At 38.8% G+C, this 27360-nt stretch overlaps 1 protein-coding gene across 3 annotated transcripts in view; it reads right to left on the bottom strand.

Moving 5' to 3' along the window:
* LOC127413690 (cullin-9-like) overlaps nucleotides 1–26664 on the bottom strand; it is a 100807-nt gene extending 74143 nt beyond the window's left edge. For 2 of the 3 annotated variants that reach the window (XM_051651016.1, XM_051651017.1), the window contains exons 1-3: nucleotides 26320–26664; nucleotides 23745–24407; nucleotides 9854–10008 (exon numbers count right to left, since the gene is read on the bottom strand). In XM_051651016.1, coding sequence (XP_051506976.1) covers nucleotides 9854–10008; nucleotides 23745–24402 — 813 coding nt within the window. In that variant the 5' untranslated portion in view covers nucleotides 24403–24407; nucleotides 26320–26664. The remainder of the gene's footprint in view (nucleotides 1–9853; nucleotides 10009–23744; nucleotides 24408–26319) is intronic. The other variant, XM_051651015.1, reaches the window with a different exon arrangement.
* Nucleotides 26665–27360: the final 696 nt, after the last annotated feature.

Genomic DNA, 27360 nt, shown 5'->3' with positions numbered 1-27360 from the left:
AGAGAGTCACGTGACGCTATGCGAGTGGAAGCAGCCTAGTGGTGAGCTCTGCTATACTTTGATACAATTATCCTTTCAATCAATATTACTCGGAGAGAACTGATTTAGTTTTGATTGATAAACTGCACGAGGAGTGTAGGATGTCGAAAACTTCGAAATCGTAGGCATGTAGAGACATTAAAAACCATTTACGGGCTACCACCCCTGGAGCTCGCTAGTTCGAATCCCAGGGCGTGCTGAGTGACTCCAGCCAGGTCTCCTAAGCAACCAAATTGGCCCAGTTGCTAGGGAGGGTAGAGTCACATGGGGTAACCTCCTCGTGATCACTATAATGTGGTTCGTTCTCGGTGGGGCGCGTGGTGAGTTGAGCGTGGATGCCGCGGTGGGTGGCGTGAAGCCTCCACACGCACTATGTCTCTGTGGCAACGCGCTCAACAAGCCACGTGATAAGATGCATGGGTTGACGATCTCAGACACGGAGGCAACTGGGATTTGTCATCCACCACCCGGACTGAGGAGAATCACTGCGTGACCACAAGGACTTAAAAGCACATTGGGAATTACAACATTATGGTTTTTCCAGACTTTGCCAGTGCTACACAAGCGAAACGGGAGAAATTCAAAGAGTGTAAGAAGTTACTTCAAGCAGAGGTGAGCTTCGCTTTGCTTTTCCCGGCTAAGCTGAGAATTGATGCAAAGGATGGATGTAAGACTTTGACATGTCCATGACAAGCTATGGCCTTCATTAAATCAATGGAGTGCATGGGTAACTCTGCCCGCACTGAATCAACAATATAGACTACACATCGTACATTTGTTGACGCAGTCTGAGAGGGTTTGTTATTTGGTCGGTTGCCCACTGTTTCTCTCTCGCTCTCGATTTATTGAGTTTATTTGTTCATTTTGGGGGTCCGATGTTGTTGTTTACTGGGGCCTATTTCATTGAAAACTTCTATGTGCAGTTCACTGGGATGGTTTATGTTAAAAAGAGGGGAAAAAACAAAACACCGGACTGAAGTAATCTTGTAGCAATTGTGTCGTGGAAAATCGAGCGTGCATGGACCGTTGGATTTCCGGAGGATGGATGTCGGTTGAGACTGTTATGCGCGAGGTTGAAGAGCACCTTCTTGTTCTTTGGGTTATCAAGGATTTTATGGTTACATCAATGTTGGTTAGAGGTCTATATAATTTAACCTTGGATACACAATTTTTCTTTGCATGTCAATATGTCACTTTAAAATAAGTAAAATGTCTCTCTCCACATGGAATGTTAATGGGCTGGGGCACCCTATAAAAAGAAGGAATTATATATTTTCTTAAGCGTAATTTTTTTTTTAAAAGCGTTCCTTCAAGAAACGCACCTTTCTTCACAGGCTGAAAAACTTAGCATGGCATGGGGTGGGCATGTGTTTTGTAGTGCTGGTTCGAGCACAGAGCAAGGGAGTCACCACATTGATAAGTAAGCATTTAAATGTCTCAAACAGATTAAAGATATTAATTTACACATGAAGAAATTGTTAATATATTAGGAAGAAGGAAATAACAGTACACACAGTAGTCCAGCAACCATGGTTGACATGACCATGTTAGCAATCGCATTTTCTCAAAAAATACAGAATCAAACCAATTGTTCATACAGTGCATAGTGAATATGACATTTACTTACAGCGCACGTGAAGCGCTTTTTACTTAGAAGTTGCACTCACATGCTCGTGCGAATCCAGCATGAGCCTCAATGTCCTGACAGTTTAAACGGCCTGGATCACCTGCTTGGATTGTCACGGACTGACCACCATGATTTGTGAATCAGAGGAACTTTTGATCCTGAAGTTTTGATTCTGGCTGATGGAATACACTCTTTAGAGAATGATATTAGATGAGCGCTCAACGGGAAGAAACCTTTCAAACTTTTCGTGAGGTTTGTGAATTACATCTGTTTAAACAAGATATCTGCATATTTGGTATTGGAGGATGGGGAGTGGGAAAGAATTCTTAAAAATATTAAAACAATGCCTAGGGATGCAAGGGTACGCCTTATTCAGTTTAAGATTTTGCATAGTTTCTACTGGACTTCCTCTAGATTGTTTAGGCTTGGTCTAAAAGATGCACCTACCTACTGGCGATGTCAGTTGGAGGATGGAGACATAGCCCATGCTCTGTGGTTCTGTGCAAAGATTCAAGAATTCTGGGTAAGAGTCCAGAATTTTATCTTTGAGGTTTTAGATACTCAAATTTCATTCTGCCCCAGACTATGTATATTGGGTGATGGGGTGGATATTAAAGTAGGTGACAAATATAGAAAAAGCTGGGCCCAAACAACTGTAAAGATTGGCAGACAGATAAGTCAAAAGGCACTCCCTCATTTTAAGAATGGTTCACTGAATTGGGCAGGGTGGGGGCATTTTAAAAGATGTAATATAAAGAGCTTGGCAGATTGGTTGCATATGGTAAGAAATGGGACAATTACTTGGCCTTTCTGGAGGGCCCTCGGTGAGGATCATGTGGAGAGAAACATGACTGTGGTTGAATTTTTCTTTTCTCCTTATCTCTCTTTATTTGTTGATTTATTGAGTATTTCTTGAGTTTTTGTTATCTCTAAAATATTTTTTGGTGTGTTTATATTAGTGCTGTCTGCATTAACGGGTCAACTCATGTGATTAAAAAAAGTTTAACGTGTTTATTTTTCTTAATCATGATTAACACATTTACAGTTAATACAGCATTAGCAAACACTTCTTGGGAGGGCGGAACCTTTGTAATGTGTCCAACCGGAGGCATTACACTGACGGACACAACACAAACACACACAACAGCGCTTCCTCCAGTGATCAAATGATGGAGAAAGGAACTCTTAATGCTATTTGATTTACAAAAAAGCCAAGATGGGACCTATGTAAGGTGTGTTTTAATTACCACAGAAGCACGTCAAGTCATCACCAAAATGCAAAATGAGACGTTTTTGTCTGCAAGGGTGAAGTTCAAAGTGTAATTTAACGATGGCGTTGACGCTCCGACGCAAATCATGAACGCAGCTTCACGGTTGCTGTAGGAAAGCGGATAGCCACAGTCTACCGGCTGATTACTATTATAGGAGATGAGAGTTTAACAGATTTAATGCCCACTGCAATTAATCTGCAACCTATGTGGGCACTAGTTCTTTCAAGTCAAACTCCCACTTAGAAATGCTTAATGTTTCTTGAATTGGTGCAGTTTTACAGCATTTCTATCTTTATACTATGGAAGGCTTTGTTCGGAAAATGTTAATAAACCATCATATTGTTACATGTTGTTTTGCTCCCTTTCCTAAAATGTAAATAAATGAATTTTGACAGGAAAATCAGTATATATAGTGTCAAATTTCAGCATTTTCTAAATCTGCGATTAACAAAAAAAATTTTTAAATTGCAATCTATTTACAGCACTAGTTTGTGTGTGTGGGGCTTGGCCACTGTGATGTACGTTGGTGGTTGGTGATTGGGAGGGGCATAGGGAGTTAATGGGTGTTGAAGGGGGATAATGTTTGATTCTGTGCTTATATATTGTGTTTTGTGCTGGATAATTCTTAGAATCAATAAAAAAAAAAAAAAGGTTAATCTGAAAAGTGTGAGAACTCTGTAAAACAGTCTGCAAGTGTGACACCCTTGGCCAAAATAGAGTTAATTGGACTCTGCAAGTGTGACGCCAGCATTATAAGACGCCTTGTTTTGGCCAAATTTAAAAGCAGCATTGCATGTATCCTTCGAAGACAAGCAAATCTCAGAATGCATTGCGATGAGCTCAAAATTCATCCAAAATGTAAAAAAAAGAAAATTTGATTTCAAATATACTTATGCATACAATGCTGCTGAAATGCACCCAATACTGTTGAAAGCATTATCAAATTAGCTTATATTTTAAATAGTTCTGTTGATTTAACATGTTAATACAGTGCAATTAATTATATAAATAACACGTTAAAAAATGTTTACGCAATGAATCATTTCCACGGAGGTATTTTCCGGAAATAAAGTTGCACCTGTGTACAAGTCGCACTGGGTCAAAATAGCGTTGAGAAAAAAAAAACAAAAAAAAACACATACACGTCGCATCTGTATATAGGTCGCACTGACAAAGGTTTGATCCAGCAGGCACTAGGACATGGGAGCAGCCGCACGCCTGCCATTCACCGGTTCAGATGTCACACGTTCTCCGCGGAGATTAACTCAGGATTTATGCGTTGTATCACTGTGTTTTTTGGGCTTGTTTTAAATGGGAAATTTTGCTTTAAGTAATCGTGTGTAAAAGTTTCTCATATTCTTTGTACGTTTCATGAATGAAATGAACAATCAATTTAATAATTTAGCATTAAATGTACATGAAATCATCAACTTACACCTCCATGTCAACTGCATATAATGAATAAAATTAAAACATTACAACTCGCCAGCACAATTGGGTGGAGTTTAGAACAATCATTAATTTAATAATTCATGAAATGTACATGAAATCATCAACTTACACCTCCATGTCAACTGCACACAATGAATAGAAATAAAACATTATATATAACTCACCAATAACACTCAATCAATGGGAACCCTGGGCTTGTTTCCCTGAAATAATACAGTCCCAACGAGAAGGGATGGGGGACAGTGAGACGAAGCGTTTTGCTAATGTCCAGTCTGTTCCGTAACTTTGTTTTAGTGGCTTTCATTGAAGGAAACCCCACTTCGCAAATGTATGAAGTTGGAAAGGGGAGTAAACTTTTAAGAGCCTCCGCTGCTATCTCTGGATATTTTGTCTTTGTTTTAATCCTGAAGCCCTCCAGGGAGGATGTCTGAAACATACTTTTCAGACCACTGTCATTTACGATCTCAAGGAGTTGACCCTCTTCCTGAACTGACATAGACGATTCGCGGGGCACATATGCAAACGAGTCACGGACCCATTCCTTTGCACTTCTTGGATCGCTTGCATTTGGGAAGTAAAGCTCAAACTCGGTTGACAGTGAAGCTATATGATCGCAGACCAGCTGGGAGAGAGAAGGCCCAGGTTCTTTATTTCCCAAATGTCCAGACAATGTTGGAAACATGTCAAATGTGCCCCTTGGCACTCGCCACCCCCACAGTTGGCTTTGAATGCAGACACTTTGTCTGCCAACTTAAAGACAGTTGTCATTCTCCCCTGAAGTGACAAATTGAGTTCATTCAGCAGGTTGAAGATGTCACACAGGTACGTGAGTTTAGCTACCCATTCCTAGTCACTGAAGTGGTGACCTTTTTTCTGAAAGAAATCTGTGTTGGCTCTCTTAACTCGTAAACTCTCGCTAAGGATCTCCCCCTTGAAAGCCACCTTACTTCGGTGTGCAACAAAAGGCGTTTGTGTTCTGCTAACATTTCTTCGCAAAGCTGTTGGAAAAGACAGGAGTTGAGGGTGTTTGCTTTGATGTAGTTGATTATTTTAATAATGTCATTCAGCATGGAGTTAAGTTCTGGTGACATTTTATGGCTAGCCAGCATTTCGCGGTGTATGACACAGTGTGCAGATTCACATTTAGGCGCAACTTCTTTGACCCTGGTAGTGAGACCAGACAGTCATCCAGTCATAGATGCAGCCCCATCTGTGCATATTACAATGCAAAATGACCAGTCAAGTTTACCTGACATGTAGTCATTCAAAGACTTGAAAATTTCTGCCCCAATTGTGTTAGTTGGCATTGAGCGCACACACAATATGTATTCATGCACATCGTCTTGAAATAAATATCGCACATAAACCAATTGTATTGCCTTGTCGACCTGCAATGCATACCACGGTGGCTTGTTAAGCTCGTTAACAATTGCTCTTCAGTGTTCTTTATGATGTCATCAATTCTCCGTGTGACAGTGGTAGCTGAAAGAGGAATCTGGCCTATCTTGTTAGCTGCATCTTTGCCTAACATTTCACAGCAAATGTCTTGGCAACTGGCGAAATCAATTCTTCCCCGATAGTGAAGGGCTTCTTAGCTTTAGCGATACGGTCAGCCACCAATTATGACGCTCTCAGTGCAGCTACGTTTGTAGATGTCGTGGCTTTCAGTAGTTGCTGGTGCCCTGTTTGATTGCGTTTTTTTCCCGTTCAAAGTAATCAAGGGGTTTGTCTCTCAATGATGGGTGTTTAGTTTCAAGGTGTCGAAGCAATTTTGAGGGCTTTATTAGCTAATTTCTCTCCGCACATTATACACATGGGGTTTGGAGCATGTGAACCAGCCACAGTGACGAAACCGTATTTTTTTAGATATTCACCATATTTTCGGTTAAAGGCGGCTTTGTTTTTTTCCCTTTTTCTCATCAGTAGCTGTCTCTGCATTATTGCCATCGCTTGGTCTTTCCTACCTCCTCCACTAAAGAAACTTTCGAGTGATGTTTGTTTCACACTCATTTTAACATTGGGTATTGGAAGAGTGGAACCGGTTTTCTGAAATTGCGCCTTTTATGTAAATGTGGATAGTGGCTCTTAAAGGGCAAAGCTCACAACAAATACTACAGTGGCGTTTATCAGTGCTGCACAGAATTTTTTTCCAGAACGTTCTCGTGACCTGGTAGCAAATAAAAATCTCAGTGGGGTTAAGATCCATAACACTCTTTTCCAATTATCTATTGTCCAATGTCTGTTTCTTTGCCCACACTATAAACCTGAATAAGTTAGCAGAACTCAAATTTGAGGTAATCAGTTACATAAAACACGTTAAGAAATTACAAGTTTAAGTAAGCAGATCTGTCAGATTTTGATTTTGTACTATTCACACATGTTGATTTTTTTCTTAACTTGAAATATTGAATAAGCTAACTCATGCATTTTAAAATGGTACTTAACTTTAAATGTAACTCTTTGGCTGAACTTAAAATCACCATGTAGGCACAACTTAAATAGGTAGAGGGAACCTAGCTAGTTAGTGCTAGCTAGAACAAGCTAATACACTGAATGTTAATATGCTGAATGCATGCTAATTGGATAAACCATGCTTTGATTAGCATTGCAATTGCTCAACAAGTAATCAATATACTGTAGAACAATCTAATACTGTACTTGTCCTCAACTTAATCTCAAGCTCCACTATTCACTGTAATGGTAACCCCCCCCCCAAAAAAACTTATACATGACAGAAACTCTTCTAAACAACACAACAAAAAATTGAACAATAACAAGTATCTCCCTTGAAATTTATCTTGCACAAAGACACGCTATATAACTCTTAATTTTAACATTTACTCTCCCTGTCGAGTGCCATGTAAAGCATGCTGGAAAATAAAAATCCCCTTCCCAGTTTCAGTTAAAGTTCCTGTAAATTTAAAGAGACAAGTTCATTAAACTAAAAACATTAAACAATTCAGGTTCCCTAAAAGGTGCAAGTTTTGTGAACTCAAAAAAAAAATAAAAAATAAAAAAAAATTCTAAATACTCAAGGTTAATTTATTTGAACACATTTATATAATTTAATTTTTCCCTGCTCAAAACAATTAATTATTTTGAGCATTAGGGTTTACAGTGCACTCTAACCTTTTCTTTTTGTTTTTCTGTCAAAAGTGGCTTTTTCTTTGCAATTCTTCCCATAAGGCCTGCACCCAAGTCTTCTCTTTACTGTTGTACATGAAACTGGTGTTGAGCGGGTAGAATTCAATGAAGCTGTCAGCTGAGGACAAGTGAGGCGTCTGTTTCTCAAACTAGAGTCTCTTATATACTTATTCTCTTGTTTAGTTGTACATCTGGCCTTCCACATCTCTTTCTGTCCTTGTTAGAGCCAGTTGTCCTTTGTCTTTGAAGACTGTAGTGTAAACCTTTGTATGAAATCTGTTTTTGGGCAATTTCAAGCATTGTATAGCCCTTCATTCCTCAAAACAATGACTGATGAGTTTCTAGAGAAAGCGGTTTCTTTTTTGCCATTTTTGACCTTAATACATGCCAGTCTATTGCATACTGTGGAAACTCAAACACAAAGACCATGTTAAGCTTCATTTAACAAACCAAACAGCTTTCAACTGTGTTTGATATAATGGCAAGTGATTTTCTAGTACCAAATTAGCAATTTAGCATGATTACTGAAGGATAAGGTGTTGAAGTGATGGCTGCTGGAAATGGGGCCTGTCTAGATTTGATCAAAAATTACTTTTTTCAAATACTGATGTCCTGACTATACTTTGAGATCAGTTGAATGCCACTTTGGTGAATTAATGTACCAATTTCCTTCTGAAACAGCAAAATCTGTACATTACTCCAAAATTTTGGCCGCCAGTGTATATTTTTATATTAAAGCAAAAAAAGTTATCCAACACCTATATCGCCCATGTGAAAAATTAACTGCCCCCTTAAACTTAATAGCTGGTTGTGCCACTTTTAGCAGCAACAACAGCAACCAAACGCTTCCGATAACAGGGGATCAGTCTTTCCGCTGTGGTGGAATTTTGGCCCAATCTTCTTTGCAAAACTGCTTTAGTTCAGCTGCAGTGGAGGGTCTGAGCATGAACTGCCCGTTTAAAGTCCTGCCACAGCATCTCAATCGGGTTCAAGTCAGGACTTTGACTAGGAAACTCCAAAACTTTAATTCAGCTTCTTTTGAGCCATTCAGAGGTGGACTTGCTCCTATGCTTTGGATCATTGTCTTGCTGCATAACCCAGGTGCGCTTGACTCACGGACTGATGACCGGACATTCTCCTTTAGGATTTTCTGGTAGAGAGCAGAATTCATGTTTCCCCTCAATTACTGCAATCGCCCTGGCCCTGAAGCAGCAAAGCATCCCCACACCATCACACTACCAGACAATAGGTATGATGTTCTTTTTGTGGAATTTTGTGTTTGATTTACGCCAGATGTAACGGGACCCGTCTTCCAAATAGTTCCATTTTCAACTCATTAGTCCACAGAACATTCTCTCAAAAGGTCTGAGGAACATCAAGGTGATTTTGGCTAAATTTAGACAAGCCTTAATGTTCTTCTGGGTTAGCAATGGTTTTCGCCTCGCCACACTTCCATGGATGGCATTTTTGGCCAGTGTCTTTCTGATAGTGGAGTCATGAACAGTGACCGTTATTGACACAAGAGAGGCCTGCAGTTCCTTGGATGTTGTCCTTGGCTTTTTTGTGACTTTCTGGATGAGTTGTCGCTGTGCTCTTGGAAGAATTTTGGAAGGTCGGCCACTTCTGGGAAGGTTAACTACTGTGCTAAGTGTTCTCCATTTGGAGATAATGGCGCTCACTGTGGTTCTTTGGAGTCCCAGAGCCTTTGAAATAGCTTTTTAACCCTTCCCAGACTGATGTATTTCAATCACCTTTGTCCTCATCATTTCTTAAATTTCTTTCGATCTAGGCATATTTTGCTACTGGGTGAGACCTTTTAGCCAACTTTATGCTGCTGAAGAAGTTATATTTAGGTGTTGATTTGATTTAACAGGGATGGCAGTAATCAGGTTTGGGTGTCTAGTCCAGCTGAACCCCATTATGAATGAAGATTCATAGATTTGGGGATTTAGTAACTAAGGGGCAAATACATTGTCACACAGGCCCAGTTGGTACTGGATAACTTTTTTGCTTCAACAAATAATATCATCATTTAAAAACTGTATTATGTGTTCACTCAGTTTGCCTTTTGTTTTATGATAGATAGATTTTGTTAGAATTTTCGAAACAATTTAGTATGAGATATACACAAAAACAGAAGAAATCAGGATGGGGGCAAATACTTTTCCACAGCACTGTATAACTCGAGGAGCACCATTTGTAGAGCTTTCCAAATCAGTCACATAAGCGGTTCCATAACGGTTAGGATGCTGTCTATGTAAACAGTAGACAGCAAGGCAGCTCACTAGGTTTTACTCGGAGTGGAAGGGAGGATAAATACCTGGGGAAGATGGATGCCCTCAAAAGATATGCCATGCTCCTCAGAGGAGGTGGTCTCTGCGAAGAGCTCCAATAGGGTGTAACGGTTATCAAAGTCCATGTGCTGCTCAATGCCATCCTGCTGGCTGAGGGACAGAAGCACATAGGCACGACTCCCTGTGGAAGCAAAACAAAACCATCCTCATCAATACCACAGTATGTTTTGTAGGGACGGGTAGTGATACAGATTTCCCGATTCAATTCGATTCCGATTCACAAGCTCTCGATTCGATTCTCATTTGATTAAATATTGATTCATATGGGATTATTTCAGTTATAATGTCCCTTTTGCTTGCATATACAATAAATGCTCTCCCAGCTAATGCTGTTAACTGCACAAGGGGACCTTTTAACTTGGCACATTAGGAAAATATTAATTTTACTAATTTTATTTTATTAATTTATCATGTCACATTTTGGCTTTTTAAAAATGAACAAATAAATGCATTCAATCAAATACATTTTTGATCAACAACTGACTGTAAAGAACAGAAAGGGTATTAAAAGAGACAGTATTCAATGACTAATGGGTTGAGCAGATCTCGTCTTGGACACATTACACGGAACAACTTTTACTCTCAATACGCCATGAAAGGATCTTGCTGCTGAACACTTCACAACTAAACTACACAATTCCTGGTGAGTGAAATGTAAACATTACCAATCAGTTGCCAATTATATTCACTTTAAAGGCATAGCGCGAAATTTGGTTGCAAATGCGAGTGATTTCCTCTCACTGTAGTAGAGGGATGCATGTTGAGTGAAAGATCAATCTTAGGATTTAAGAATCGATAGAGAAAATTCAAATGAAGATTGCGATACATCGGAAAAACAATATTTTTACCCATCCCTAATGTTTTGGCCTTTTGCCATTTCAATTATAAAGGTTGTAGAAGACAGGAAATAATGGGCTACAAAAGGGATTTTGGGAAGTGGATGGGAAATGATGCAATCCAGATTTAATCTTGTGTCACCCATATTAGTACAACAGCTCAACATGTTGGTGCAAATGTACCAACTCCTACACCATGGCAGTAATTATGTGCAAGAAAGTAGTGATAAACTGCTATGTCGTCCACGCCAAGGTACAGGACAATGTTTGGTTATTTTGAGATTTTTTCACCATCAGCCAATAACCATGCCTACTTGTCTCAATTGCATTAGCATATATAATATGTATATCGGCATTATTTCGGCCACCCCGCTCTCTAGTTATGTAGTATCATAATGGACCATTGAAAAACCCCATTCGATCAAGTAGACCACTACAAGAAAGACACTCTCTGCCAGCGCAACACAAGTAATTTGTCCATCTAAACTAAAAGCTGAATTGCTGAGCAACACTACACAATCACAGCCAGTCAGTACATATTTGATGTTTAATACACAACTATGTAGAGTGCATTTGTGGACCAATGAAATTTCACTGTGGGTGGGACCACCCAATACAATTCTGCAGAAATAGAAGCCAAGTGACAGAAAAAAGGTTCTGTGACTCATTGTTTGAAGTGGGTTGTTCGGACCAAAACTCTGCTAAACATGGATGACCTTAGTCTAAGCCTAATATTTTTAAATTGTTTTTTGGTTGTTGTGGTCTAATGGCTAATAGCATTGGCCTTTCATTACAACTGTTGTGGAAAGGCTACCTTCTCATTACCTCCTCATAAGCTGACTCTTTAACAATAGATCAACACCAATCATTATCCATCATTATTAATCATAATGAGACAAAGTTTGTATTCAAATCAGTTCAAACAATTACAATTACAAATTAAGATTTTTAGAAGAATATCTCAGCTCTGTAGGTCCATACAATGCAAGTGAAAGGTGACCAGAACTTTAAAGATTCAAAAAAAGCATGTAAAGGCAGCATAAAAGTAATCCATATGACTCCAGTGGTTTAATCCAGGTCTCCAGAATCAATGATAGGTGTGGGTATGTAACAGATCTCACTCTCAAAATCAATAGATCAATATTTATGTCCTTTTTACTATAAATCTATTTTCAAACAGCTCTCCTATGCACGCTCATGAGAGTTCTTCTGTTTTTTGCTGAATCGCATTCTTTGTGTATATCGCCACCAACTGGGCTGTTGTGTAAATTATTTCTTTATCATTTTCCTTTGCTTTATCCCACACTTTTTTTTCCTTTCTCCTCCCTGCCCAGCAGTTGGAGATATGAACGAAGAATGCTGTGGCGAGCAGGGCGGGGCCGAGCTGCATCTGGGCAGAGCGAGGCCGGGAAGATGAGTGATGAATGAGGTCCACCTGTGTGCCACACCAGTCTCGCGCTTCAGTGAGGGGCGGCGGGAGTATATAAGGAGAGGAGACAGCGGCAGAGGGGAGAGAGAGATGCACGAAGCTGCCTGTGTGTGTTAATTTGTTTGACGTAGCTGGCTGAAAAGCAGTGCGTGTGTTTTATGTGGGGCTAGAAAGCACCCCCTCACACTGTACACTGCAAAGTGTGATTAAAATGTCTTACGTGTTTGTTAAGCCGGTCCCAGCTTCCTCCCTTTCCACGAAATGTTAAAAATGCAAATTGGCAAAAAAACAGAAGATCTGATTCCTGGAGGGACCGTCATTCGGTTTTGGGGATCAAAACCGACCCTGAAGAATTGGCGTTCTTCTTATTGGACAGGTAAGCTTACATAACTGCAAATCATGTGAAATATAGTGCCATGAGGATTGATCTGTGTAATTTTAGCTAACTTGATCTTGCCTGCTAACGCTGACGAATTGCAAGCTACCTTGCTTCGTAACTTTCAAATAATTTCAACGATCTTCTCTTTATACTAAAAGTCAGGTTAATGTCAATGTTAATCTGTAATTATTCAGCAAGATAAACTACAATAACACATGAAATAGACATTTGCTAGACAATGTTCAAGATAATGCAAAAAGACCCATTCATTAGTGTAACGTAACTTGGTTATACAGAAAATATTTACAATTATTATAAAACAATAGCGCATCGATATATCAAAATGACAGTTGTGAAAGGAATCAAACCAATACTGAATTGTCTCAACATATTTATAATGTACAGTCTATTTTATAAACGGCTACTGTCATCATCCACCAAATTTAGATTACAGCTATTGATAAAGCTGGCTATCTAGCTAACGCCGACATAGGCTATCGTATAAATGCAGTCAATGTATCATGCAAAGAAAAGTGATTACTTCAAACTACAGCCTCGCATAGCCAGACCTATATCCACACTTTGTTTTAGACCTGTTCCAGCACTGGAGAGTCAAATATAATATACAGTCTCAAAGTTTGTAGTAAAACAATCATAACTGTGTAATTTTAATTATGCTACCTTATCTGTCCTCATGATGCCGGTGAATCACGTTCAGTCTCTTTGTTTTTGTTATGCTCGCTCGCGTCCCCATAGTGTGCACGCGATCACGAGCAACAGGCTGCAGTTCACTTAACGGCCACAGGTGTCATTAATAACAAGGGTTTCTGAATCTTACATACTGCACCTTTAAACTAAACGAAAAAAGCAATAAAATAACGAAGTGATCAAAAAATCTTATGTAACCACCTCCCCAAATCCAAACATTTACCGTCTCCAACGGCCCCATTTGCCATCACGCAAGCATCTGTCAATGACAACAGGTGGAAAATGACTAATAGCCTACAGATTAAGAACTAAAAGGTTCAAGGTGATCGTGTCTTGCATTACTTTATGATTTATTTAATCACTTTCGTCTGTTTCTTTAATACAAAGATATGTTACTGAACCTGCAGAGTTGCGTTCACAATGTGTAAGAGCGAACTGCTCCTTGGAAATAAAGCAAACTAAACTCACAGCACCTCACAAGATGATCTGAGATAATTTGCAGCATTCTCATAGATGACATTATTCTCGCAAACAGTTTTCAGAGGAATGAAAGGAGTAATAACTCTTTACATGCATGAGCTCCACATGACAGGCTCACGCAGCACGCCTCTGAACAAACAGACTTGAATCAGACACGCGCATTGACTGCTTTTGTCTGTTCTTAAAAATATAATAAAGTGCGTTTCTTCGAGCACGTCTTTGGGACTAACAGCATTTCTTATCATGTGTGGATTCAGCCTCGTTGCATTTTGCGCGTGGCGGGTGCTAGTTTCACACCCTGGCCATCATTTAATATATTTGGCGACTTCCCAGATCCATGGTTTTGCCATTTCCAGATATTGTCGATCATCGTCTATTCGCAAACAGAATCGGGATCTTTGTAAGACATCGTTGACATCCGATTCCACCATCCTATCTCCCAGCCCATGCTGTAAGCAATTTGAACCATTCTGGAACGTCTACCAGACTTAGACGCTGGACACACACAGACACATTAAAAACCATTGTGTTTGAGCAGGCGGAGGGCGATGGGTCCCTCCGAGCACATTGCAGGAGGACGACACCTTTCCGGGACTTATCCGTGCATATATGGGCTGCCCTGTGAACACGCACAATGATTGACAGGCAGAAATGTTTCTGATTGGCTAAACAAATGATCTGACCGCGGCCCCCAGACATAATTTACCCCACTGTTTACCTAGCCTAGGGATGTTACAGAGAAAGGTGTGATTTCACCTATTTCAGTGATATCTGACAGGTAATAGAGATGGTTTCTGCATGTCATTGCATTAAAAAAAAAAAAAAAAAAACACTTACAGCACCTTTAAAGTGGACTAAATTCTTATGGGAGACTTACAATAATTCTATGAAATAGCAGTTTAACAAAGCAGTTTAGTTTTAAGACTTTTAGGAAAGCAAAAACTCAAAGAAAAATACTCAAAAACTGTTTTAACAAATGATACATATCACACCAAAGAGTAAAAAAAAAAAAAAAAAAAAATCCTTGTGATAAAAATGAAAAGGCACACTTCTGAATCATTTATTTCTCCACAACAGAACTCCCATATGCTATGATTTCTCAAGATGTTGTATGGACTGTTAGGTAGCAGACAGCTGTAGAATCTGCATCAGTGAGGTGCTCATGAGAACTGTTCAGAATCATAAAATGACAAATGAGACATCCTAGTTTCACAGGCCAACATAAAGTGCACCGTTTAGGACAAACAGTGAGAGAAGAAAGTAAAAAGAGGAAGAAAAAAAGTGAAAGCATCCTTGCAATCGTTCGTGAGAGCTCTGAAAACACGAGCTTGCCACATCTCACCCACAGAAGAACTACATGACCAGCAACTATTACGTTGATTATTCACTATTCTCAGAAAACACTGCATGAAAAAGATCCAGTTAAAGGTCCTTACAAGTTCTGCTAAACTTTGCAAAGTTGTGCTGCAACAACTAATCGATAAAACTGCTAATAATCAATTATAAAAATAATCAAAAACAAATTTTATTATCGATTAGTTGGATGTGTGCGGTTTTTATTGAGAAGCTCCGTCATTGATGTCTCTTTACAGTAGTGAAAAATGTGCTTGCATGATGAAACTCATTTGAAAAATGGTTGAGACATGTTGAAGTGGAAAAACATAACCATTTGTCTAGTGCACAAAAGCACTTCACATACACTCCAAATGTAAAAATCCAAATAACTTTACAGATCTTTATTGTAAAGGGTTTAAACAATGTTTTGCATACTTTTTCAATGAACCATAAACAATTAATGAACATGCACCTGTGGAATGGTCATTAAGACTCTAACAGCTTACAGACGGTAGGCAATTAAGGTCACAGTTATAAAAACTTAGGACACTAAAGAGACCTTTCTATTGACTCTGAAAAACATAAAAAGAAAGATGCCCAGGGTCCCTGCTCATCTGCGTGAACATGCCTTAGGCATGCTGCATGGAGGCATGAGGACTGCAGATGTGGCCAGGGCAATAAACTGCAATGTCCGTACTGCGAGACGCCTAAGACAGCACTACAGCGAGACAGGAAGGACAGCTGATCGTCCTCGCAGTGGCAGACCACGTGTAACAACACCTGCACAGGGTGTTCAAAATCAGGCGCGTATTTCCATCTCACAAAATTGTTTGTCTTTACGACAAGCGAGTCTCCTTTAAACTTCAATGAGCAAGCGAGCATGCACACATCCACGTCAATCAAACCGATCGCAACAGAGAAAGTGCGCACTATCATTTTGGTTAAACTGCAGTTTAATAAACAATTTTTTTTGTAGCCATATGAAATTTCGTGATGGCGAAACAAATGTAAGGATATTCATCTTGCGTTCAGCTCTTTAAAAGTGATAAATATGCTTCTCATCTGAAACACGTGTATGGTGACTGAAGCATGTTGTGCGATCCACCGCTGAAACGCACGCAAGTGATCTTCTCTGCACTATGTCTCTGGAGCACCACACAACTTATGCCACCTGTTTGAATTCGCTATACTTTATTCACACTGAAGGCAGTCAAACCTCTAAAATGGCTAAACAGCAATGCAGAGGAAGAGAGACAACACTGTTCGTTGCATGCACCACAATAAATTGCAAGGCTTTTTAAACAACACATTAGCACACTTGGGCTTCTAAAATTGATCACAGTAAACTATACCAGAAATGTTATTGAATAGTTTCATACTAAATATCTCTGAAAGAACCCATTAGACTTCATTTTTATAACAACCGTGGTGAAGTTTCTAAATGGGTTTAGGCTATTATTATTCATAAATAATACGATAACCAAACCACAGTATGAGCAGCAATCCATGGATCTTACCTGTGGTTATTTATTATATATCATTACAAATGCACTGTTAAATAATGGAAGTATGGTAAACATAAAGGACTTTAAAGTCTGGATCTTCAAGAACTATAAACAAATTGATTTATGGATAAAGTTTTCCTCGTTTAATATGTTCTGTTTTAATGAAGTTTGATATCAGGAAACAAACTGGCCTGGTTTGACATCAGATATTCCTAAAGATTATATACCTAAATAATTAAGAGCATGATGAAAAGGAAACAATATCTGTTATGGAGTAGGGAACACATTTTTTTTTACTAGAAGTACAGTCCCAACCCTGTATGAGTGCAGTCATGATGTTATAACTTAAGTTAAACTGTTGATTTCAAAAGGTTCCTGATCCTGAGATGATCAAAAATAACCTATAAATCAAATGTAAAGCTTACATTTAAATTCATTATTTAGTAACATTTATAATCCATTTTAAAACACAATGTATATCATACAGTACAATAATTTGTTTTTAATAAATACATTAATAAAATACAGAAATAAAATGTGTCTTCGAAGATTAATAAATTATCAAAATAATCGTTAGTTGCAGCCCTAGTGCAAAGTCTCAGTACAGTTCACATAGTCAACCTAGATTATTATAGTTAGGCTACCTCCTATAATTTTAGACTTTTGCTGGCTACCTGTCATAAGGTATCATAAGTTGTAATTTTTTGGTGGCAAAATACATTCTTCTATCCCAGTTTAAAGAAATAGTTTACCCAAAAAAGATTCATCTCATTTACTCACCCTCATGCCTTTCCTAACCCATCTGACTAGGGTCCAAAATGAACTTTTTAGCCCACCAGCCAAGGTTGCTGGTTGAAGAAAAAATTACCAGCCAGTCTGACTTTTTTCTTTCTTTTTTTTTTTTTTTTGCATTTTACAAGTGGAATTTACAGACATGAGAGACAAATGAACAATACTGTAAGCATTTCTAAAAGTAAACTGCTCTTTTAAAGAATTGTATAGCTTTATCATTTATGAAATAATTTATTGCCAGACAGTCAATTTAGAATACTTTTTCAGATTATTCACTTATTACAACAAAACTAAATTTGTATTTTAAACTAAATGTCATATGAATAACCAGTAAGTAATTCTCATGAATCTCATGAGCCTAAAGTATACATAACACAGTAACAGTTCTTGGATTATTTGAAGTGAGTCAATTGATTCAGTCAGCTCCAACTGATTAATAAATCTTTTTGATCTACTAAAAAGAGGCGGCTCATTGAGTTATTCATTTGGGAATCAGACTATACTGGTCGCATGTTATGTCTTGCACTGTAGATTCTAAAGAACCGGCTCATTAGGGTCATTTGTTTGGGAACCAGACTCCACTGGTCGCACGTTATGTCTTGCACTGTAGATTCTAAAGAACCGGCTCATTAGGGTCATTTGTTTGGGAACCAGACTCCACTGGTCGCACGTTATGTCTCGCACTGATTCAGAAGAACCAGCTCATTATGGTCATTTGTTTGGGAATCAGACTCCACTGGTGGCACGTTATGTCTTGCACTGTAGATTCTAAAGAACCAGCTCATTATGGTCATTTGTTTGGGAATCAGACTCCACTGGTCGCACGTTATGTCTTGCACTGTAGATTCTAAAGAACCAGCTCATTAGGGTCATTTGTTTGGGAATCAGACTCCACTGGTGGCACGTTATGTCTTGCACTGTAGATTCTAAAGAACCAGCTCATTAGGGTCATTTGTTTGGGAACCAGACTCCACTGGTCGCACGTTATGTCTCGCACTGATTCAGAAGAACCAGCTCATTATGGTCATTTGTTTGGGAATCAGACTCCACTGGTCGCACGTTATGTCTTGCACTGTAGATTCTAAAGAACCAGCTCATTAGGGTCATTTGTTTGGGAATCAGACTCCACTGGTGGCACGTTATGTCTTGCACTGTAGATTCTAAAGAACCAGCTCATTAGGGTCATTTGTTTGGGAATCAGACTCCACTGGTCGCACGTTATGTCTTGCACTGTAGATTCTAAAGAACCGGCTCATTAGGGTCATTTGTTTGGGAATCAGACTCCACTGGTCGCACGTTATGTCTTGCACTGTAGATTCAAATGAACCAGCAAATTAGGGTCATTTGTGTGTGAATCAGACTCCACTGGTTGCACGTTATGTCTCGCACTGATTCAAAATAATCGTCTCAGAGTCATTTTTTTGGGAATCAGACTCCACTGGTCGCACATTATGTCTCACACTGTAGATTCAAATGAACCAGCTCATTAGGGTCATTTTTTTGGGAATCAGACTCCACTGGTCGTACGTTATGTCTCGCACTGTAAATTCAAAAGAACCGGCTCAGAGTAATTTGTTTGGGAATCGGTCCACACTGTTAGCATTTGATGTCTTGCACTGTAGATTCAGTAGCACCGAGTGTTGCTGCACAGCTGAATATGAAAATATATTTTTTCGTGTTCCACAGAAGTCATACGAATCTGAGACAGCATAAGAATGATGAGAGAATTATCATTTTTGGTGAAATATCCCTTTAAAGCAGCAAGTCATTATTCAGCATCTCAGTTGCCACCTTTTGACATACGAAGGTGCTCACATTGGTATTGCTTCATTTATAAATTGATTTGTGGTTTATCACCTATATATTTATCTGCGATATCTGTAAAAAAAAAAATGACCATTACAATCTACGCTCAAAGGGCATTATACAGCTTTCTGTTCCCTGCATTAGATCTGAGCTCGGTAAAAAAAAAAAAGTCTCAAGTTTAATGCCCCCAAAACTTGGAACAACTCAGAATACTTAAAACTCACCACACTCACTCCATTGGCTGAATTTATGAGACTTGTAAATAAAATTGAATACAGTAATATTGGAAATTGACAAATTTTCTTTTCTGCTTGATTTTATTTTTTATTATTATTATTATACATGTTTTTGTCTTTGTGTTTTGCTGCTTTCTTGGCCAGGTCACTCTTGTAAAAGAGATTTTATCTCAATGAGTTATCATGGTTAAATCAAGGTTACTTCTACAAACTAAGCTGTAAAAATATCTCAATATTCTTCAGCCTTCTGGTGACATTTGATACCTTGAAAAAACTTGCAAAAAGATAGATATGTATTTGCACTGATACAACTTAATTAAAAGGGTCATTTCAACAAAACGTTAGATTCAAAACGTTTAATGAAAGAAGTGAACCAGCAAATATCTCATTTAAAATAATCAAAGCATATTTCCACAATGTGAAAGATAATTAATCCTTTTCATTTCTATGCACATAATTTAAACAGTAATAAACAGCTTTACATGCATACCTATTACTAAAATATTTTAACGCATGATAAAATACCACAGGGATTTAGAGCAATATTTGAGTGACAATGTAAACAAAACACTGAATCCTGCAGTTTTCCTGCAGCTCAAATTTTAGAGCACGGCACTAGCAATGCCAAGATCATGGGTTCAATTCCCAGGGAAAAGCTTATGCTAAATGAATCATGGAAATGAATCGAACTTCCCAACTCTGTTGCAGTTTTTGCCAAAGTTTAAATATGAGACACTATGAACACATCTCTGTCTTAACCCTCTCATACTCACAGGACTTTTTATAAAACTTACAAGCCAAATTAAAAGCACATCAAAATCAACACAATTTCCAATGTTTAATGCTTCATTTGTGTACTATCATCGCAAATACATTGCCCTGGTACAATGGTATCATGGCAGAAATTAGCCAAGACAATTCTAACATCAGCCATGTGCCCGTAATCTCCCAACTGCTCTCAAGTGAATGACATGACTCATACAAATGGGAGGAACTAGAAATGAATAAGCACATCCTGTAGAGAAGAGTATGAACGAGAAAGAAAAGAATGAAAGGAGGAACTGGAAGCCCCCAATTTATTACCATAAGTCTTTTAATCGAATATTACGAATAGCTCTAGAAAAAAACCTTATTCGTTTGTTACTTAAAATTAGTAAGCATGATGAAATAGTCAGTAAAACATACATTTATCAAGTCCTCTAAGGACATGAAACACTGGCACAATCTAGAGACTCTACCAACTAATGTTCAGGATGTAGAGCCAATGTGCGATGACACAGCCCCCCACTGATGACTCACAATCCCCAATGTCTCAGTCACAGCACACTGGCAGGAATCTGAGAGCCACACCTCCTGAACTCTTCAAAAAGCACTGATTCTTGAGATAAGGGACAAAACATGTCTTACACACACACAAGTCAACTTTATTTTAAAAATCAATACATTCATAATAATAAAAATACTGGAAAAGTTCAATCTAAAGAAAATGTGTAAACACAGGGCATTTATTACTTATATTTTTAGATAATTTCATTAGAATTTTTAATGCATGCTCTATACTTAGAAGCACATGTAACTTAACCTGTCCTCAGCAATGTTAAACTGCCAAACAAAGTGTTTATAAATGCAACAAATTCATAAATATAAACATCAAATGAAAGGATATAATCTATAAGATATCAAACTATATATAAAGTAAACTTTAAATGATATTTTCCATAAAAAACTGTTTATCAAAGTTGTGTCCTCTCTTTGAGCCAAACTTTTTGATAATCCTGAATAAATCAGACAATGTCACGGTCATCTATAACTCTGAACACACCTTTCCCACTTCCTACTCATGGTGGATGCAACAGTAGGACACATGGTCTAGTAAGTTTGATATTTTTTCATATTTTAAACAAACAATGTTGAAGCTGTGACCGCAGAGAGTTAAACATGTCAACACGTCATTCTTATTATGATCATTCCTGTGGGATACATTTTGTCATTTTAGTTTAGGTTATAGAGACAGTTTCAACTGAAGAAAAAACACAAAATGGCTCCAGTGTACAACACATGGTCAAGATGGAAAAATATTCAATTTTGTCAACTCTGTCAGGATTTTCAGAATAGTGTAAAAACAGAAACAAACATTTATTGAATGTATTTTATTTAACTTTACTGAACACTATTATTAGATAATTAAAGACTTTACACTCTTGTTGGATGGATCAAATTAAAATAGAATTATTTTTAGTGTCTGACGGAGTTGACAAATCACAGTAAGATGCAAGTTATTAAGTGAATGTCATTTTTTTTTTTTATAAAAACCTGTTCTCTTACATGTTTGTTAGCTGACACCTTTGTCTACAAATACAGGTGCATCTCAATAAATTAGAATGTCGTGGAAAAGTTCATTTATTTCAGTAATTCAACTCAAATTGTGAAACTTGTGTATTAAATAAATTCAATGCACACAGACTGAAGTAGTTTAAGTCTTTGGTTCTTTTAATTGTGATGATTTTGGCTCACATTTAACAAAAACCCACCAATTCACTATCTCAAAAAATTAGAATATGGTGACATGCCAATCAGCTAATCAACTCAAGACACCTGCAAAGGTTTCCTGAGCCTTCAAAATGGTCTCTCAGTTTGGTTCACTAGGCTACACAATCATGGGGAAGACTGCTGATCTGACAGTTGTCCAGAAGACAATCACTGACACCCTTCACAAGGAGGGTAAGCCACAAACATTCATTGCCAAAGAAGCTGGCTGTTCACAGAGTGCTGTATCCAAGCATGTTAACAGAAAGTTGAGTGGAAGAGAAAAGTGTGGAAGAAAAAGATGCACAACCAACCGAGAGAACCGCAGCCTTATGATTGTCAAGCAAAATCGATTCAAGAATTTGGGTGAACTTCACAAGGAATGGACTGAGGCTGGGGTCAAGGCATCAAGAGCCACCACACACAGACATGTCAAGGAATTTGGCTACAGTTGTCGTATTCCTCTTGTTAAGCCACTCCTGAACCACAGACAACGTCAGAGGCATCTTACCTGGGCTAAGGAGAAGAAGAACTGGACTGTTGCCCAGTGGTCCAAAGTCCTCTTTTCAGATGAGAGCAAGTTTTGTATTTCATTTGGAAACCAAGGTCCTAGAGTCTGGAGGAAGGGTGGAGAAGCTCATAGCCCAGGTTGCTGGAAGTCCAGTGTTAAGTTTCCACAGTCTGTGATGATTTGGGGTGCAATGTCATCTGCTGGTGTTGGTCCATTGTGTTTTTGAAAACCAAAGTCACTGCACCCGTTTACCAAGAAATTTTGGAGCACTTCATGCTTCCTTCTGCTTACCAGCTTTTTAAAGATGCTGATTTCATTTTCCAGCAGGATTTGGCACCTGCCCACACTGCCAAAAGCACCAAAAGTTGGTTAAATGACCATGGTGTTGGTGTGCTTGACTGGCCAGCAAACTCACCAGACCTGAACTCCATAGAGAATCTATGGGGTATTGTCAAGAGGAAAATGAGAAACAAGAGACCAAAAAATGCAGATGAGCTGAAGGCCACTGTCAAAGAAACCTGGGCTTCCATACCACCTCAGCAGTGCCACAAACTGATCACCTCCATGCCACGCCGAATTGAGGCAGTAATTAAAGCAAAAGGAGCCCCTACCAAGTATTGAGTACAAATACAGTAAATGAACATACTTTCCAGAAGGCCAACAATTCACTAAAAATGTTTTTTTTTATTGGTCTTATGATGTATTCTAATTTTTTGAGATAGTGAATTGGTGGGTTTTTGTTAAATGTGAGCCAAAATCATCACAGTTAAAAGAACCAAAGACTTAAACTTCTTCAGTCTGTGTGCATTGAATTTATTTAATACACAAGTTTCACAATTTGAGTTGAATTACAGAAATAAATGAACTTTTCCACGACATTCTAATTTATTGAGATGCACCTGTATATCCATTTCAAATTAATTTAGTATTAAAAAATATAAACATGTTTTGTCCCTTATCTCAAGAATCAGTGTATGGGTATCATGTACTGGAAACACTTTTAAATCACATATCCCATATGAGAAATCTCATTTCCCATTTAAGCTTATTCAAAATAGCGACCCTTTGCCAGCAGTATTTACATTAATTCAATGATTTGCAGGGAGGGAAGTTCCTTTACTATTACTTTTCATCTGGAGAAATACCCTAGGAAATGAGAGTTATACTTGAACTGTGGTCCAAATAACTCAAATGTGGTTACAGAGACCAAAAAAGAAAAAAAAAAAAAAAAGTTCTGAAATCATTTTGAAGTTGCCAAAGTCAATAATAATGATGATTTAGATCAATGCAGAAACCAGATTTAAAAGGAAATACCTGCATCATGAGAAGCCAGGGCTCGCAACATCTTGCCAGCGCTGCGTCTGGTCTGTCGTTCTTTGTTGCAGAGGAGCTCCATGAGCAGGTCGAGGGCTCCCGTCTCCTTGAACACCCCCACCAGAGAGCCGATACTAGCATAGGCGCTCAGCACGTGAATGGTGTGTGTGATGCTTATACCAAAGTCGCTGTTCTTTGCCATTTGCTTACGTGCACGCCGCACAAGGTTCTTCACGTCATCCTTCATGTCCGACAGCTCGCTCTCATCGAAGGTGACATCGGTTGGAAACTGCCCGCTGGGCCGCGCCTCTTCCTCCAACAGAGGCCTCTGGGAGTCAGACTTGCGCTTGCCGAGCAGCGTGGGGCAGTTGGCATACACGTCTTCTGTGGACATCCACATTAGGACGCTCTCTGTCTTGCTCTCTCCCGAAGTGGAGCCATTGGAGCTGCCAACGCCCGAACTACTGCTGCCACCTCCACTCGCCTCATTGCTGCTGCCTGAACTGCTGTTATCTTCCACCGCCAGCAGGCTCCAGCGGATCAGGTACTCTGTCTGGCCGTCGTGAGTCCTCCTCTGACGGATAAGCTCCTCAGGGTACGCCTGCTGCTTCGGGCCTAGCTGAACCAGTAGGTTCCCATTGCGGCGCTCACCCACCATTGTAACTGAGAATATGAAGAGTCAGTATATTAGATGAGGTTTTAAATGTGATGATTATTTACTCACCCTCATAATGTATTGTTCCAAACCCGTACGCAGTTATTTTTTTCCCATGCAACACAGAGACATTTAGAAGAATCTTTGACAGAAGACTTGAAACATAGTCGTACAGACAACTGCAGTGGTGTACAATTAAATGTCTTTGCATGGAAAAGAGCTGCAGGAGGGTCTGTAAATGACGACATCATAATTTTCATTTTTGGGTGAACTATTCCTTTAAATTCAATAAAATGCTACACCCGATTAAAGGGACAGTTCATCCAAAAATGAAAATTCTCTCATCATTTACTCACCTTCATGCCATCCCAGATGTGTATGACTTACTTTCTTCTGCTGAACACAAATTAAGATTTTAAGAAGAATATTTCAGCTCTGTAGGTCCTCGCAATGCAAGTGAATGGTGACCAAAACTTTAAGCTCCAAAAAGCAAATAAGCATAAACATAACCCATCAAAGTCCAGTGGTTTAATCCATGTCTTCTAAAGTGATATGATAGGTGTGGGTGAGAAACAGATCAATATTTAAGTCCTTTTTTACCATAAATTCTGCTCTGTGACGAGCAGGCCTAGATAGCGATATGCACAAAGAATGTGAATTGCCAAAAACAAAAGAAGAAAAATTTGAAAGTTTAGATTTATAACAAAAAAGGATTTATATTTATATAAATATTGATCTGTTTCTCACCCACACCCATCAAATCACTTCTGAAGACATGGATTAAACCACTGGAGTCGTATGGATTACTTTTATGCTGCCTTTATGTGCTTTTTTGAGCTTCAAAGTTTTGGACCCTGTTGACTTGCATTGCATGGACCTACAGAGCTGAGATATTCTTCTAAAAGTTTCTGTTTGTGTTCTGCAGAAGAAAGAAAGTCATACACATCTGGGATGGCATGAGGGTGAATAAATGAGAAAATTTGCATTTTTGGGTGAACTATCCTTTTAAGGCAATGAAGGTTTGTCTTAAACTCCGTCAATGCATTCTAAACTCATCTTTCATTTTCAGTTCAGTCTTTGGCAACTTATTAAAAAATTGTGTTTATAATAAATATAAGGTTTCATTTATCACATGCTAACCACAAAAACCGTCGCCTACAATCAATAAAACCATCATAAACCTTTTAAACAAGTAATCATGACCGTTTCATATAGCCTACTATCACCGCCCCCTTAGTTTCCAGACGTGAACTTGAAATATTCATCTTAGTTGAAGTCTAGTTAACTACATAAGGCATGTGAAGTTATGAGGATTATTAGTGAGCAAGCACACTGAATAAGAAACTGACGCTCAAATGGGAGACATTTGTTTGCTAAATTCAACCGCCATTTTAACAAACCAAGTACAGTTTATAAAGACTTGCGGTGATTTATTTGTGCTATCAGACATTTAAAAATCACCCCATGATGAAAACAAGTGTGTCATTCTTCACAGTCCGCTAGCGATGCAGCTAAACAGCGCAGTGAGTATCGGCGTGTGGGCCTGATGGGTTCGGTTCACGCTTCCTGGGGCTTGACTAACAGCCCGCTCCGTTCTCCTCTCTGAAGACGTAAAATCCCTCAAGCCGCGCTTTTTTTCTTCTATTACACATGGAAAGCGCAGTGCTATCGCTGATATCCCGTCAAAACACTGGGAGCGCGAGACGTGACGCGACAAACTTGAACGCACTCACTACAAAGAACGCAGCTGTCTGCACTAGGCGCGTATCAGCTGCGTTGATTATAACAGGAACGCTCTAGTTTGACGCGTCGCGATGCTAGCAGTGCAGATGGGGATGTCATTAGCTGTCAGTGCGGCCTCTATTTAAATTAAGACATAAAACCACGCTGACTGAGCTCCAAATCTCCGGTTTGACTTACCTCCGGTGTTGCAGTAGGACTTCCCCTCCTTCTCGACTTTCCCCCTGGGTGGATGGAGTTTTCTTCTCCGTGGTAGCGTATCGTTGCCCAGCCTGAAGTCGTTTTTGCTGCCTGTTGTACAGTTAAGTGTAGTCCAATCCTGCTTCCTGTGGAACAGCTACGAGTTCACCTCTCTCTGCGCCATCGTCTGGAAGCAGCAACTCGTTACCGCCCTCCACAGGCGTGGAGAGAGCTACAGCAGATACACTAGTAGAACGGAATACCCGTTACCCGCATCCTCCTACTGCAATTATTCTTCAAAAGTAGTACAACAGTTTGAAGTATGGAACAATAAACGTTCGCAATACTAGCATACTACAACACTACTGCACAGCATGGTAATTTGCATATATGATTTCCGAATGTTAAGACAAAATTTGGCTAAAAATGTAAAATAATTGTATGTTGTAAAGGTGTATTGTATGTTTTTTTTCCCCCATTAAAAAGTTTTACTCCTAAAGAAATTTATTGTAATTTCGAAACGTGTGTATAAAATCGTGACCGCTCACATAAGATGACTCTTGGGCTGCGTTCCACTTCAAATTTGTATCCCCTTCCCCCACAAACTTCCCTCGTCACGTGGACTCGGATATACGTCATTGCTTACGTTGCGCGAGTGTCCACTACTGGCTGAACCCGTGCAATGGGTTTAACTGGAACACCCTTAACCTTTGATCACTCCACACCAATTTGTGGAATTATTTATTGATTTTTGCACCTGAGAAAACAATGTTTTCAGAGACTGATGCAATCACAGGTTTAGGTAAAGTTTTGTTGTAATTTCAGAGGCTTATGTATAAATCTTATATGTTTAAAAAATATTGTCTCATTAGAATTAATTGTTAGAAAGGATTAATCAAGCTTTACAAAAACGAAAATGGTAACATAACAAAGAGCACATAGGCTATAACTGTGTGATAAACAGTTAAAGTATAGCGTATTATGCTGTTAAATCTCAATATAACTTTTCTAAACTGCTTAACTGACCTAACTTCACTTCTG

This window comes from Myxocyprinus asiaticus, chromosome 23, assembly GCF_019703515.2.
Source record: "Myxocyprinus asiaticus isolate MX2 ecotype Aquarium Trade chromosome 23, UBuf_Myxa_2, whole genome shotgun sequence".
Classification (NCBI taxonomy): Eukaryota; Metazoa; Chordata; class Actinopteri; order Cypriniformes; family Catostomidae; genus Myxocyprinus; species Myxocyprinus asiaticus.
The sequence above is the reverse complement of the archived record's forward strand: the minus strand, read 5'-3'. Positions and strand labels throughout refer to the sequence as shown.